The 16,818-nt window shown below is 44.6% G+C and overlaps 1 protein-coding gene across 1 annotated transcript in view; it reads right to left on the reverse strand.

Moving 5' to 3' along the window:
• plcg1 (phospholipase C gamma 1) overlaps positions 1–16,818 on the reverse strand; it is a 99,697-nt gene that overhangs the window by 41,801 nt on the left and 41,078 nt on the right. Inside the window, exons 4-11 of the mRNA XM_033041867.1 lie at positions 13,868–13,915; positions 12,753–12,837; positions 11,007–11,090; positions 9,991–10,013; positions 5,911–5,983; positions 4,148–4,249; positions 3,583–3,701; positions 1,417–1,502 (exon numbers count right to left, since the gene is read on the reverse strand). Coding sequence (XP_032897758.1) covers positions 1,417–1,502; positions 3,583–3,701; positions 4,148–4,249; positions 5,911–5,983; positions 9,991–10,013; positions 11,007–11,090; positions 12,753–12,837; positions 13,868–13,915 — 620 coding nt within the window. The remainder of the gene's footprint in view (positions 1–1,416; positions 1,503–3,582; positions 3,702–4,147; positions 4,250–5,910; positions 5,984–9,990; positions 10,014–11,006; positions 11,091–12,752; positions 12,838–13,867; positions 13,916–16,818) is intronic.

Below are 16,818 nucleotides of genomic sequence, written 5' to 3' on the forward strand. Positions count from 1 at the left end.
TTTTTATGAGGATGTTTCCGTAACCGGCTTCCGTCTCCGCACTAGTATCCCATGGGATCTTTGGTACGGAGACGGAAGCCGGTTACGGAAATGGGGCCTAAAATTACCCATGAATCTGTCCTATGTCTTTTTCGTCGAGTGGTCTATCTTGCTCCGCTACAGGATCTTTGGGTTCAATTGCCTGATAACAGCTGGGAAGAAACTGTATTAGCTGGGACGAGAAACTGTCCCTAAATCTGGAGGTGTGCGTTTTCACACCTCTGTTCCTCATGCCTGAAGGGAGAGGGAAGAAGAGGGAGTGGCCGGCTTGCTCCGGTTTCCTCCCACAGTCCAAGTACAGGTTTGTAGGTTAATTGGCTTATGTAAAATTGTAACTTGTAAATTGTCCCTGGTGTGTAGGGTACTGCTAGTGTACGGGATATTCACTGGTCGGCTCAGACTCGGTGGACTGAAGGGACTGTATCTCTAAAATCTAAAGACCATAAAGATTTTCGCCACAATCCGACTCCAACCTATTTTATTCTTCCCCACATCTCCATCTCCCAATTCAGGGACAGTTTCTTCCCAGCTGTTATCAGGCAACTGAGCCGTCCTCTCGCAAACTAGGGAGCGATCCTGACCTCCCATCTACCTCATTGGAGACCCTCGGACTATCTTCAATCAGACTTCACTGAACTTTATCTTGCACTAAACGTTGTTCCCATTATCATGTATTTGTACACTGTGGACGGCTCGATTGAAATCATGTACAGTCTTTTTGCCGACGGGTTTGCACGCAACAAAAAAGCTTTTTGCTGTACGTGACAATAAACTAAACTAATCAACTCCCCTGAGATTCTCTCACTCACCCATGTGCTAGGGATATTTACAGCACCCTATTAACCCTATGGATAAAAGGGCTCCGCATTGTAAAAAAATGGACGTACCTTCAGAATGGAGATGAGGAGGAATTTCTTTAGCCAGAGGGTGGTGAATCTGTGGGATTCATTGCCACAGGAGGTGGTGGAGGCCAAGTTATTGGGCATTTTTAAAGCGGAGAATGATCGGTTCTTGATTAGTACGGGTGTCAAAGGTTATGGGAGAAGGCAGGAGAATGGGGTTGAGAGGGAAAGACAGATCAGCCATGATTGAACGGCGGAGAAGACTCAATCAGTCGAATGGCCTAATTCTGCTCCTATGTCATAATGGCGTCTTTTGGATGTGGGGGAAAAAACTGAGCACACAGGAGGAACATGGAAAACATACAAATTCCACGCTGACAGCACTGGATGTCAGGATTGAACCCGGGTTCACTGGAGCTGTGAGGCAGCAGGATCTCAACAATCATTCTGCACACATCCTAAACCTCCCCCCAAAAAATATTGACCAAGTAAATTAATTCAAATATGTTTATTGAGGTCACTCCGATCTACTTACGTTCGATACATCGACAGCCCATTCTCAAGCAGCGAGCGTATGCTTCCAACGAGGACTCACTGGAAAACTGGTCTCCGGTCAGGTACCTGAAACAGGGTTGGAGTCAAAGACGGCAGGTACAAGCGCACAGTTGCCCAGGCAGGTAAGGTCACTACTCGATGAATGTTAATCACTTCGAAGGCAGAGCAAACCTCAAATAACATTTTATTCACAAGGAACCGTAAATTTGCTGGGACATTGCCAGGAGTCTTGGGATTGAGTTGCAGGTCAAGGTTGGACGGGCTGGGACTTTATTCCATTTGGGGTACAATACAATACAATACAATACAATACCTTTTATTTGTCATTTGAACCTCACAAGAGGTTCAAACGAAATTTGGTTTCTGCAGCCATACAAGAAAAGAACCAAGACACACACCAACACAATTCACACAAACATCCATCACAGTGAGTCTCCTCACTGTGATGGAAGGCAAAGTCTTATCACTCCCCTGCTCTCCATTCCTCTCCCGAAGTCGAGGTCAAAGGTCAAGACTTGGAGCTCAGGAGGATGAGTTTTCAGTTTTAGTTTAGTGTATCGTCACGTGTACCAAGGTGCAGTGAAAAGCTATTGTTGCGTGCTCACCAGTCAGCGGAAAGACAACATATGATCACAATCGAGCCATTCACAGTGTAGTTTCATGATAAGGGGAATACCGTTCAGTAGAGGGGTATTCTTATAGAGGTGTACAAGATCATGAGAGGAATAGATAGGTGATCGTTAATCAATGTGGGTTCGGTGGGACAAAGGGCCTCTTTCCATACAATTCCATTTCAATCAATCAATTTGGGGTGGAAGATTGCAACCTTCACGTGGTCCGCCCTGTTTCGACTAATGCAATCAACTCGACGTGCACAAACGGAAGATCAAATAGAACAAGTTGTCCAACAACTTTAGGCTGTGCATGCCACACGAAAGAAGAAGAATCAATTTAATTACTTGAATTTCAATTCCCCAACTGCTGTGGAAGAATTTGAACATGTCTCGGGGGGGTCGATAAACTATTCCAGTAATTTAGCTACTGTGTCCTGTATCATCAAACAACAGTGAGAGATGCAGAGTTAAGTTTTGTCCCACTTGGAAAAGATAGAGGGAGACTAATTTGGGGTTGAGAGCTGTCGTTGGTGGACAGTTATTTCCTTTAGCACGCCAGAGGTTAAGGGGAGACCTGATAGAAGTATATAAAATAGTAGGCAGCATAGACAGGGTAGACAGTCAGAACCTTCCTCCCAAAGTGGAAATGTCAAAGACAAGAGTTCACAGCTTTGAGGTGAGAGGGGCAGAGCTTAAAGGAGCCTGGTTTTGTTACTGCCAGGGGAGGTGTTGGAGGCAGATATGATAGTGGACCTTCAGAGGATTCCAAATATGCATATGCATATACTGGGAATGTAGAAATATGTGCAGGCAGATTAAGTTTGTTTATCTTGACATTATGCTTGGCACAGACAATGTAGGCCGAAGAGCCTGTTCCTACTGTTGTCACAGTGGTGCAGCGGTAGAGTTGCCTTCTTACAGCTCTAGAGACCTGGGTTTGACCCTGACTATGGGTGCTGTCTGTGCGGAGGTTTTACGTTCTCCCTGTGACTGCACGGGTTTTCTCAGGGTGCTCCGGTTTCCTCCCACATTCCAAAGACATGCAGGTTTAGCCGTGTAGATTAAATGGCTTCTATAAATTGTCCCCAGCGTGTAGGATAGATCTAGTGTACGGGTGATCGCTGGTCGGTGCGGACTCGGGGGACCTGTTTCCGCGCTGTATCTCCAAACTAAACTGTGCTATATTATCCATGTAGGAAAGAACTGCAGATGCTGGTTTACACCATAGACACAAAGTGCTGGAGTAACTCAGCGTGTCAGGCAGCATCTTTGGAGAAAAGGATTAGGTGATGTTTCGGGTCACCTAAACGCGAGTTACTCCAGCATTTTGTGTGCTGTATTATTCAACGTTCTATGAGGTCGCGAGAGAATGGATCAGTGTTTAATGAACCTGGGTCAAGTTAAAACATGTGCCGGTGGCATGATCACTTGGAGGTTCACCGATAAATCCCTGGCAAGTTGGAGGTATTGCCACTTAGTGGAAGGAGTCTACACGGAGCCGGTTGTGGCTCCAGGTGGAGGCAGGCACTCACGTGTTGTGTGATGATGAGATCCAGTAATTAGATAGCGGATTGGTCATCTCTTCCACACACACCTGGTTGAATCTCGAGTCCCAAATGGAGTTTTCTTTAGAAAACAGGAAAGTCAGGAACTGCAAGGAAAGCGAAAGAAAGCAGTTAAAGGCATTGAAATCACGTAGGCGGCACTATTATCCGATATAACAGCCCTACTCTTTTATAAATCTCTTTCCTACCCGTAAATCAAGCACCATGAATAGCTGTTCCAATAATATTCTCTTTTCCTTTGCTCTACCTATTGTACTTGAATGTGGCGTGATTGTATTTATGTACAGTATTATCTCATCTGACTGGATAGCATGCAATAAAGCTCTTCACTGTACCTCGGTACACGTGACAATAATGAACCCTAACCTAAACCAAACCACAACTTTCAATAATCTACCTTCCATTTCCTCATCATTACTATTAATGAAGGCATCCCGCGAAAGCAGAGATCCTAATTGTTCTGTCACAATTCGACTGAGAAACTGCATCCCTTGACTAACGTGTTGTGCTTCACAGCCTGAGGGAATCTTACTTCATCAAGGTGGAAAAATGGATCCTCGATCTCCCGCAGAGGTTCCCGGAAGTAATTGACCATGAATTCCCGCACGTGCTGGATATCCGTCGCCCACAGTTCCTAGACAATGGAAACAGTGTCAAAACCGCTGCTGAAGGGTACACTTTGCACTTCACACACAGGTTCAATCCAGACTACTGGTGCTGTCCGTACGGAGTTTGTACTTTCTCCCCATGACCTGTGTGGGTTTTCTCCGGGATCTCCGGTTTCCTCCCACTCTCGAAAGACGTGCAGGTGTGTTGGTTAATTGGCTTGGTATAAGTGTAAATGATCCCATGTGTGTGTAGGATAGTGTTAGTGTGCAGGGATCGCTGATCAGCGTGGATTCGAGGGGCTATTTCTGCACTGTTTCTCTAAACTAAAACTAAAAGATCAAAACGGGGTGGGGGTGGGGGATGGGACCTATGAACCAGGGAACTCTGAATTAAACTGGGGAGCTCATGAACCAGGGGACTTATAAACCCGTAGGCAACTGAGGAACCAGGGCAACATGATCCAGGAGAACTCATTAAACGATAGAAGAGGTCAGATTTGTATCGGATTCACAGGTTCCTGCTTCAATATGGGAGACACATTAAACTTTCTCCGTCATCCACTGCCACTGCTTCACAGCAGAGGGAGCAGGTGATTCGCAGAAATTATTGTCCCAACTCATTGGGAGAGGAATAAGGGCGGCACAATCCCGCAGCTGGTAGAACTGCTGCCTCAGAGGCTGTCTGTGTGGAGTTTGTACGTTCTCCCTATGACCACTTGGGTTTCCTCTTGTTTCCTCCCACATCCGAAGGACACACAGGTCTGGACTCCCCCAACATCGGGAACAGGTTTCCTGCCTCTAGCCTGTCCAAACCCTGAATAATCTTGAAACATATAAGATTATTAAGTATTTCGACACGCTAGAGGCAGGAAACATGCTCCCGATGTTGGGGGAGCCCAGTTCCAGGGGCCACAGTTTAAGAATACGGGGTAAGCCATTTAGAACGGAGTCGAGGAAACACTTTATCACACAGAGTTGTGAGTCTGTAGAATTCTCTGCCTCAGAGGGCGGTGGAGGCCGGTTCTCTGGATACTTTCAAGACAGAGCTTGATAGGGCTTAAAGATAGCGGAGTCAGGGGATATGGGGAGAAGGCAGGAACGGGGTACTGATTGGGGATGATCAGCCATGATCACATTGAATGGCCGGATGGCCTACTCCTGCATCTATTGTCTATCAATCTCCCTCTATAAATTGTCCCTGGTGTCTAGGGAGTGGATGTGAAAGTGGGATAACATCGAACTAGTGTGAACGGGTGATCGATGGTCTGTGTGGAATCCGGCTGTTTCCATGGTGTATCTTTAAACTAAACTAGATATTTTGCCTTGCTGAATAAATTGAAATAAATAATTAAATTACCGTGATTTGTTCCCCCACAGTTTATTCACAGTGGGTGTGTGTGTGTGTGTGTGTGTGTGTGTGTGTGTGTGTGTGTGTGTGTGTGTGTGTGTGTGTATATATATATATATATATATATATATATATATATATTACAGATATATAAATCATAGATATATTTTTTTTGTTTACATATTCTGTTGTGCTGCTGCAAGTAAGAATTTCAATGTTCTGTCAGGGACATATGACAATAAAACACTCTTGACTCTTAGTTCCATGCTGTACCTGTAAACTAAGCTAAACTAAATAAAGAGCGACCGGTGACAGTGAAGAACAAGAGGTCACACCTACCTTCTGGAACTTCAGCAGAAACTGCTGGAAATCCTGCAGAGAGACTTGGCTAAGTTGCGTTCGTTCACAGCTCCTGTGAAACAGATACATCGCAGGTCAAATCAAATAAATGATTCCAATCGATGCAGCGTGATGAAGTAGAATCATACAGTGAGGAAACAGGCCCACTTGTCCACACGTGACCAACATGTCCCACCTACACTAGTCTCACCTGTCTGTTTAAGGAAGAACTGCAGATGCGGGAAAAATCGCAGGTAGACAAAAAATGCTGGGGAAACTCAGCGGGTGAGACAGCATCTATGAAGAGAAGGAATTGGGCCAACACCTGTCTGTGTTTCGCCCATATCCCTCTAAACATGTCCTATCCACTTAATTGTTTCTTAAACACTACAACAGTCCCAGCCTCAACTGCCTCTTCTGGCAGCTCGTTCCATACACCTTGCCCTTTGTGTGAAAGTTACCCTTCAAATTCCTATTAAATCTTTCCCCCTACACCATAAACCTATGATTCTTAATTCCCCTACTCTGGGCAAGAGACTCTGTGTGTTTACCGGATCTATTCCGGTCATGATTTTGTACACCTTTATATGATCACCCCTCATCCTCCTGCACTCTGAGGAATCGAGTCCAAGCTTGCTCAACCTCTCCCTGTAGCTCAGGCCCGCGAGTCGTGGCAACATCCTTGTAAATCTTCTCTGTATCCTTTACAACTTGAGTCAAGTTGGGCAACTAGAGCAAGTGTCAAACATGGCCATCAACCGGAGTTGAGCCTCAGTAGCTGACGAACAACCCTGAATCTTCCCTCTAGATTCAGAGACAGCATCTAATATGTTTTATTATTTATTATTTATTTATTTTTATGATACTGCCTGTAAGGAAAATTCATTTCGTTGTCTCTAATTGAGACAATGACAATAAATTTGAATACAATACAATACAATAGATAGCAATGTTACAAAATTTTGAGATTTTAAAAATCAAGTCTGTAATTTATCCCATCAGATAAAGCATAAAAATAAGTTTAATTTGACATCTAATTCACTTTCATATCTCAAGTATTTAAAAAGTTATGGCCATTTTCATACTCGGAAATGAGCATCTTGTTCCCTATTGATTTTCTATGGACATAACAAAAAAGTTGTGATCGTGAACAGTCAAAAGCCCATAACTTTCTTAAAAATTAAGAGAACTGAATGAAATTTTCAGTTATCATAGATTGAAGCATTCTGAAACAAATATAAAATAATCTTACTTGGATGACCTGAAATTAAAGCATATAATTAGTTAGTTACCTAATTGTAGCTAATTTCAGACTTCAATTACTAGATCTAAACATCTATCCATTTCTTAATAAATGATTAACATTTTTAAATAGCCTAAATGTCCAAATAATATTCACAAATAATTCACAATAAAACATGATTTTTAAATCTCATTTACATTAATTTATAGGCCAAATGGAAGGAATTCAGTGTTCAATTGCTGTAAATAAATGCCCATTTAAATCAGCTTTCCAGTGGGTCCCTGTGGAACGCGCTGGTTTAGAACGTTCACATTGCGGTAGATTTGTGCCTCAAATGCCGAGAAAAATACTGCGCGATATAATGGGCCCAAATTGAGCTGCTCGCAATATTAAACTTTGTATAAAGGGATCTTTAGAAGCCCTTTTGAATGTAAAAATATACAACCTACCTTCTGCTATTTTCTTTATGAGACCCTGCGGTTGCTGACGGTCGCGGGTTTAAAGATTGATTTTTAAACTACTATAACTATTATTCAAGGCCTTTAAACCTAATAATAGCTTTTGCGACGGGGTCTATCAGCGATTTTTCGTTAATAATTAACTAGGCTGAACATTTTCGATTGGAACAGTTTAGAGAAAATCGCGTTTTAAACCCGCCCCCTCTAAACGGCGCCAAAATCGCGCACAACCTCAGCGGCAGATCTTCAACGACGCTTCAGGTAGGCTTTGCAACATACCTACAATAGATGATGCATTACTGAATCACCTGGATTGGACAATTTGAGTTACATGGAGAGATTGGGTAGACTAGGTGTGCTTTTCCTGCATTGTAAGAGATTGAGGAGTGATGTTATAGAAATCTTGTAAAATTATCTTCACCCTGGGAAATTACTTTTACACAGCCATGGCAAGGAAGTCTAGAACTAGAGGGCATAGGTTGAAGGTGTGAGGGGAAAGATTTAAAAGAGACAAACGGGGCTACTTTTTCACACAGAGGGTGGAGGGTATATGGAACGAGGTGCTGGTTGTAGACAGTAATAATTACAACCATTAAAATGTGTTTGGACAGGTACTTGGTTAGGAAAGGTTTAGAGGGATGTAGGCCAAAGCAGGGAAATGGGACTAACTTAGATAGGAACATCATGGACAGCATGGACTTGGGACGAAGGGCCTGTTTCTGTGCTGTATAATTCTCCAAATAAATAATATAGTCATTATTTAATAATATATAATAATTAGATATTTAACAATAGATTGTATACATAAATATATGTGTGTGTATATATATATATTTTTTTTTTGTGTGTGTGTGTATATCTGTGTATTTTAGTGTGTGTGCATATGTGTGTATGCACACACACATATTATATATACACACACATATAAACAGATATAAACAGAAAAGTTTCCCCTCAGGCTCTTATTTTTTTAAACTAAAATAAATAATATAATAAAGATAAAGGATAACGAGAATTCTCAACATGTATTACCACATGTTAAAGGCAAGCTGTGCGTTGAGGAAAGCTCGCTGGGAGGTTATAAATACAGAGGGCTCACGCTGAATGGCGTGACAAAGTGATAATCGATTTCGAGCCACAGAGAACATTCCAGAATGTGAGAGCAGCACTACAAAACCACTGTCGACAGCGAGGCTCTGAGAAGCATCTCTGAGCTCTGCATGGATCAGGAGATTCTTGTTACCCTGGGAGACGGTAGCTATGGTTATCGAGTTTCTTTGTGTGGGGTCAGTGCGTGGGCATAAGTTTCTCTGAAGCCAACATTTGAGTCCTGCCGTCCTTGAGATATTACTGTAATGTTCATCACCTCCCAGGGACTCCCTCTGCTTACTTGAAGAAACAGAACTGTGGATGGTGGTTTACAAAAAGACACAAAGTGCTGGAGTAACTCAGCGGGCCAGGCAGCATCGTTGGAGAGCTTGGATAGATGAAGTTTCGGGTCGGGACAGTGGGAGACACAGTGGCGCAGCCTTACAGCGGCAGAGACCCTGATTCGATCCTGATTACGGACCCTGTCTGTAGGGAGTTTGCACGTTCTTCCTGTTGGGGAAAGCGGGGTTTTTTCAGGGTGCTGGTTTGTTGGTCAATTGGCTTCTGTAAATTGTTCCTAGTGTGTAGGGTAGAACTAATATACAAGTGATCGCTGGTCGGTGTGGACTTAGTGGGCCGAAGGGCTTTCTCTGAGTATATTAATTATTAACTGCAGGCTCAGAGATCAAAGGCTATTTGTGGGAGAGCTGAAGCTCAGTGGAGAACCTTTCTCCAACGTCGGGGTTTTTTGCATCTGGGCCTCACAGTCAGGAAGGCCGCAGAAACCTGCAGCAGATTAAAAATTACTTGGGTGGGCGCTGAGATTTAGACTTTAAAGATACAGCATGGAAACAGGCCCCTCAACCTTCCGAGTCTGCGCCGACCAGCGATCCCTCCACACACTAACACTATCCTACAGACTAGGGTATATTTGCAAATTTACAGAAGGCAGTTAGCGTACAAACCTCCACATCTTTGGAGTGCGGAAGGAAACCGGAGCACCCGGAGAAAAGCCACGCGGTCACGGGGAGAACGTACAAACACCGTACAGACAGCACCCGTAGTCAGGATCGAACCCGGGTCTCTGGCGCTGTAAGGTAGCAAGTCTACAGCTATACCACTGTGCAGCCCCATATGGTCAGAACTCCAAGAGCTGCTCTGAGCTTTGGTGAATACCAAGAAACTGGCAGCTGGTATCAGGCTAGCTGGCATTTTTATAGCAGGCGTGAAATTGGCATTCTACCCCCCCTGTGACTCCCCAAACAGCCTCCGAAGGCGTTGTCCACTTACCTTTGAAGAAAGGGAATGTCCATCTGCCAAGGGGAAAATAAATCAGAATCAGAAACAAGCTTTTTCCTCACGTTTATAAAGAAACTCCTCTCTGATCCTCTCCTCTCCAGCCCCATCTACACTAATCCCACCTGCCCGCTCGTGGTGTTAGCAACACTATAGAATATTGCTAGCCCACACTACTGTTCACTACTCTCCCTCTGTGAGAAAATCTCTCTTGCTCACATCCAACCCCAGGAGAAACCTTGTTGGGAGATCATTCCTAATGTAGGAAAAGCGATCAAGCAAGCCGCTGACCCAAACACCACATGTACTGTACATCTCGCTTATCTGAGAGTGAATCATGAGTAGAATTAGGCCATTCGGCCCGTCAAGTCTACTCCACTATTCAATCCCGGCTGATCTATCTCTCCCTCCCAACCCCATTCTCCTGCCTTCTCCTCATAACCTCTGACACCCGTACGAATCAAGAATCTATCTATCTCTGACTTTAAAAATTCCACTGATATTCACTGGAGTTTAGAAGGATGAGGGGACACCTCATTGAAACTTACCAAATAGTAAAAAGCCTGGAGAGAGTGGATGTGGATAGGATGTTCCTACTAGTGGGAGACTCTAGGACCAGAGGGCACAACCTCAGAATAAAAGGACCTCCCTTTAGAAAGGAGATGAGCAGGAATTTCTTTAGTCAGATGGTGGTGAATCTGTTGAATTAATTGCCACAGACGGCCGTGGAGGCCAAGTCAATGGATATTGTTCAGGCGGAGATGAACACGTTCTTGATTAGTACGGGTGTCAGGGCTTTACGGGGAAAAGGCAGGGGAATGGGATTGAGAGGGAAAGATAGATCAGCCACGATTGAATGGCGGGGTAGACTTGATGGACCGAATGGCCTAATTCTGTCCCAAGGACTTATGACCTTACGGATTCTACTTTGGAATCCACTGCAGATGCAGTAAACTCACTGTAAAAATCGCGAGTCCTTTTAAAAACCATTCACCATATCTGGCACTTACATTTTTCTGAGCGTCGTACATCAAGCTATGATAAAGCTGCACAAACTGGCTGTAGGTAACATCTCCACTCCGCAGCTCCATGTCCTGAGGGCAGGAAGAGAAGGAATGAGAGCACAAGATCTAGAGCGGTAACTAATCTTTTTAGTTTAAGTTTTAGAGATATAGTGTGGAAACGGGCCCTTCAAACCATAATAGTTTGAAGAAAGGTTCCAACTAGAAACACCATTTTTGCCCAGAGATGCTGCCTGACCCGCTGAGTTACTCCAGCACTTTTGTCTAAACCGGCATTTATAGTTCCTTTCTACACAATAGTTTTATCCTACAGATTAGGGACAATTTACGGAAGCCAATTAACTTTGAAAACTGTGCGTCTTTAGAGTGCAGGAGGAAACCGGAGCATCCGGAGAAAAACCCACCCACATGGTCACAGGGAGAATGTACAGACAGCACCCGTAGTCAGGATCAAACCCGGGTCCCTGGCGCTGTAAGGCACCAACGCTGCCATTGTGCCACTGTACCGCCCACAGAGGCAGCTTCTCTGTAGGACATGACTGGGCAATTTTTCGGGGTCGGAACCCTCCCACTGTAGTAGGAATAGGAAAGCTGCAAGAGATGGGAGAAGGACAAAGCCCTATTTATTAATTTGTTTGTTGATAAGACAATTGGGTCAAACACATGAAAAGGTCAGGTGCAAGTAACAATGGTTGGTTACACTCAGAGTGTAGAGATGCAGATGACCAATGTTGGTCTGTGGCTACACTGGAGAAAAAAAGGCAAAGAAATATAAATAATTCAAGACGACAGTGGATTCTGTTCTTGGTTTTGGCTTGAGGTTACAAATGCTTTGGATGGGTAACACTGTGGAGTCCTGAGCGAAAATTCAAAAAGTGCTGGAGTAACTCAGCGGGTCAGGGAGGCACAGTGATAGAGTTACTGCCTTACAGCCTTACAATGCCAGAGACCCAGGTTCGGTCCTGAGGTCGGGTACTGTCCGTACGGAGTTTGTACATTCACCCCGTGACCGCGTGGGTTTTCTCCTGGTGCTTCGTTTCCCACACTCCAAAGACGTGCAGGTTTTTTAGGTTAATTGGCTTTGGTACAGATTGTTAATTGTCCCTTGTGTGTAGGATAGTGCTGGTACATGGGGTGATAGCTGCTCGGTGTGGACATGCTGGGCCGAAGAGCATGTTTCCGCGCTGTATCTCTAAACTAAAGTAATAAAGTATAGGTCAGGAAGCATCTCTGGAGAACATTGGGTAGGCAATGTTTCGGGTGGGTTCCCTCCATCAGACTCAACACTGGAGTCCTTTTTGTCCAAGTGTCAGACTGTGGACCTACCCTAATCATCAGTATATTACAGGTGAAAGTTTCCAACAGGTGGTACCATGACACAACTGGTAGAGCAACCGTCTCAACTGCAGAGGCCCGGGTTCGATCCTGACTAGGGGGGGCTGTCCGTGTGTGGAGTTTGCACATTCTCCCTGCAGCCGCATGGGGTTCCTCCGGGTGCTCTGGTTTTCTCCCACACTCAAAGACGTGCGGGTTTGTAAGTTAATTGGCCCTCTGTAAATTGCCCCTAGTGTGTCGGGAGTGGATGAGAAAGTGTGATAGGATAGAACTAGTGTGAGCAGGTGATCGATGGTCACATGGACTCAGTGGGCCGAAGGGCCTGTTTTTCCATGCTGTATCTTTGAAATAAACTAAACATTTTGCCACACTGAATATGCTGAATTAATGAAATATTACCGTGATTTTTTCCCGCAGAAATTTCATGTTGGGCACTCGGTAGTTGACTTGGGACAGCATGTTCTTCAGGTCCTTCACTGTGACCCTAGGAAAAATAAAGCATCCGATTACCCTTAGAGTCCTTGCAGCAGTGTGGCATGGTGCATGAAGCAGACATCATTTATGTGGGATCATCATGGGTCAGGTCACCTACAGGAATTCATGACCTGTCACCCAAGCCAGAGCACCCGGTCAACCTCTTAAGAGTTGCTGACGCCACATCTCAGCCCACCGAGCACCCTATTGTACACCACGTGCAGAGAGCACCCAGTCTCCACACTTGGGCAGCCATGAACCCAGGTCGCTGATCAGGCAGCAGTGGCATAAATGGTGGATTGTATGTTGGAAAGACACTGCAGATGCTGGGATCTTGAACAGAACACCAGGGGCTGAAGAAGGGTCCTGATCCGTAATGTCTTCTATCCATTTCCTTCCTATGGGCCTGCTGAGCTCCTCCAGTACACTGCCTATTGTTTGTAATGTGGGGGAAGCTGGTTTGAGGATCTGCCAGATGCTGACAAATGACTTGGTTTGGTTCAGTTTAGTTTACTTTATTGTCACTTTATTGTAGAGGTACAGTAAAAGACTTTCCTGTTGCGTGCTATCTAGTCAGCAGGTACTGGAATAGTACAATTAATCAAGGGTGGTGAATCTGTGGAATTAATTGCCAGACAGGAGAATGGGGTTGAGAGGTAAAGGTAGATCAGTCATGATTGAAAGGTGGAGTAGGTCGATGGGCCGAATGGCCTACATCTTCTCCTATGACCTATGAACTTATGAAAACAACGATTGTGTATATCTTTTCTAACATGTGTCTGGGTTTGACCTTTAGTGAACCTCACGGTGGGAGAGCAAAGGCTGAGATATATACATGGTTTTTCATGACTGGTCATCTCAAAATGCAGCAACACAATTGAAATATTTATCCAGAAATATGCAAGCTGGTCTACGAGCATTTCAGCTGGAGGTAGGGGGTTGTCAGAGGGGAATTAGCAAGAGCAGGCACCACACTCTCCCACCATCCTGCAATCCCAACTCTCAATACACCATCAAGAATGAACCATGGTTGGCATTACCGATCTTCTCGATTGCGATCCATGTTGTAGAACTGTTTTCTCAGCCACCTGCAATAAAAAGGAGGGTTCAATCAACAACATTCCCTCAGCATTCAGTAACAAATCTTACTCAAACCTGAATGTTAATAAGTTGATAAGTGCAGGCATCTGCCATTTTATCGATTGTGAATTGTGTCCCATTATAGAAACAGGACCCCAAGAACTTCTAAAGATAGACACAAAATGCTGGTGTAACTCAGCGGGTCAGGCAGCATCTCTGGAGAAAATGGCAGAACAAAATGGCTTCCGAATGAAGAAGGGTCCCGACCCAAAACGCCACCTATCCATTTTCTCCAGAGATGATGCTGCCTGACCCGCTGAGTTACTCCAGCATTTTATGTCTGTATAAACCAGCATCTGCAGTTCCTTTTTTATTCCAATAACTTCTAAGCTGGAAAGAGTGCAGAGAAGATTTACGAGGATGTTGCCAGGACTTGAGGACCTGAGCTGTAGGGAGAGGTTGGGCAGGCTAGGACTTTATTCCCTGGAGCGCAGGAGGAAGACGGGTGATTTTATAGAGGTGTATAAAGCCATCTCTGGAGAAAAAGGATAGGTGATGTTTTGGGTTGGGACCCTTATTCAGACTGAGGAATTGAATCTTTTACCTAGAGTAGGGGAATCAAGGACCAGTGGACCTAGGTTTAAGATGAGGGAGGAAAGATTTGATATTATTACCACAGAGGATGGTGGGTAAACGGAACAAGCTGCCAGAGTAGGTAGACGAGGCAGGTATTATCGCAACGTTTAAGAAACATTTAGACAGATACATGAATAGGACAGATTTCGAGTGATATGGGCCAAACGCTGGCAGGTGGGACTAGTGTATCTTGGTCTGCATGGGCAAGTCGGGCCGAAACGCTATCATCTGTCGAAGCAGGTTGTATTTCCACACAGCAGATTGGAATTACAAAATTATAAATTAATAAATGCAAACAGAAAATGCTGCAACCAGTGAGCAGATCAGGCAGTAGTTCTCCACGTAGACCAGGCCACATTGTGGGACCAGATGCAGCAAACTGTGTTGGTGAAACCAAACATATATCGGGTGGCAGGTTTGCTGAGCGCCTGCATTCAGTCTGCAGGTGTAACTTCCTGTCCCCTGCCACTTCACAGTGCACCCCACTCACACTCTAACATATCTGTCTGCGGCCTTCTGCACTGTCACAACATGGCCCAACCCAAAGCTGAGGAACAATCCACCTGGCCACATTGCAGCCTCCCACAATCATTATCAAATTCCACAACTTCCAGGAACTGGCACACGCCTTTTTGTATCAGAACTGAGTAGTTTAAATTAGTTTAGATACAGCGTGGAAACAGGCCGAACAGTTGCCAAATTAATCTAATCTCTCTAGATTAGTTATTGAGAAAGTCATGATGTTAGTAGTAGTTCAGTTTTTCTCTCTTTATTAGCACGGCCTGAATTACTGGGTATGTCCTCAAACAGCTCTGCATTTCTCAGCCTATACACTCCTTTATTTGTTTACTCTCTCCCCCTCCCAACTGCTCCATTTTATTCCTGTAATATGTGTTCTCTCTCCTCCTCTCCCCTCTTTCCAGCCCTCTCCTGAATGGTGAATTTTTGTAACTGTGTCTGTGACACTTGTGTACTGCCTAGAACATTGCCCATTCCTTCTCTCCAGAGATGCTGCCTCACCCGCTGAGTTACTCCAGTATTTTGTGCCTACCTTCGATTTAAACCAGCATTTGCAGTTCTTTATCACACATGTTACTGCCTAGGTGAGATCTGCGGTATGATTTGGTTGTATGCAAAACAAAGCATTTCACTGGACATCGGTACAATAAAGTATTATTGCATTGAATCATTGATTCTTCTTGCTTGACTTCTTATGCTATTAATATCGATCTGACTTGTTAATGCGCACAAAGTGATACTTTGTAAAAGCTTTTACACATCCCCCTGGAATGTGAACACAACCTTACGAGGCATTACAGAGTCCTGCTATGTACACCTCACCACACATGCACAGCGCCTGCTGCTCGTACATTGGACTCCCTGCAGCTTCACTGTTAATTAATCCGATACTTGAAAGACGCCAAGCGTCAGAAGAAATAAACTTGGGAATCGATAGCCGCTGATTGGTGTTCTGTAAATGAGCAATGTCTTGTACATACAGTTTCTGCACAAAGAAATCCCTACAAATCTGGTTCAGAAGGTTAGCTATGTATTTCCTCAAGGACAATAGGGAGGCGCAGCGGTGCCTAACAGCGCCAGAATCCAGGTTCGACCCTGACTACGGGTGCTGTCTGCACAGTGATTGCGTGTGTTGTTCCTGTGACCACGTGGGTTTTCTCTGGCTGCTTCGGTTTCCTCCCACACTCCAAGGATATACAGGTTTGTAGGTTAATTGGTTTGGGTAAAAATTGTAAATTGTCCCTAGTGTGTAGGACAGCTGTAGCGTCCAGAGATTGCTGGTCAGCACAGACTCGGTGGGCCAAAGGGCCTGTTTCTGCGCTGTATCTCTAAAGTCTAAAATAGAGTGAGGGATTACTCTTGCCTGGGTGCTTAAAATTCAAGGGATACAGTAAGATGCAACTGTTTCCCCTGATGCACAACTAAAGGTTCAACTTTGAACATTCACCTGTGCTGAGGAGGCTGATACAATACAACAATACAATCTATTGTCATTTGAGCCTCAGTGAGGCTCAAACGAAATTCTGTTTCCACAGCCATACAAACAAAGACAATTCCTAGACATACACACAATTTAGTTCACACAAACATCCATCACAGTGGACCCACTGTGATGGAAGGCAAAGTCTTTTCTCTCCCCTGTTCTCCATGTCTCTCCCGATGTCGAAGCTCCAGGCGGGCGATGCTAAGTCCCACGGCCATTTTAGGCCGTGCCGGGCGATTTACGGCCCCGCTCCCGGTCTAGAAGTCTCGAAGT

Source organism: Amblyraja radiata, chromosome 23 (assembly GCF_010909765.2).
Source record: "Amblyraja radiata isolate CabotCenter1 chromosome 23, sAmbRad1.1.pri, whole genome shotgun sequence".
Classification (NCBI taxonomy): domain Eukaryota; kingdom Metazoa; phylum Chordata; class Chondrichthyes; order Rajiformes; family Rajidae; genus Amblyraja; species Amblyraja radiata.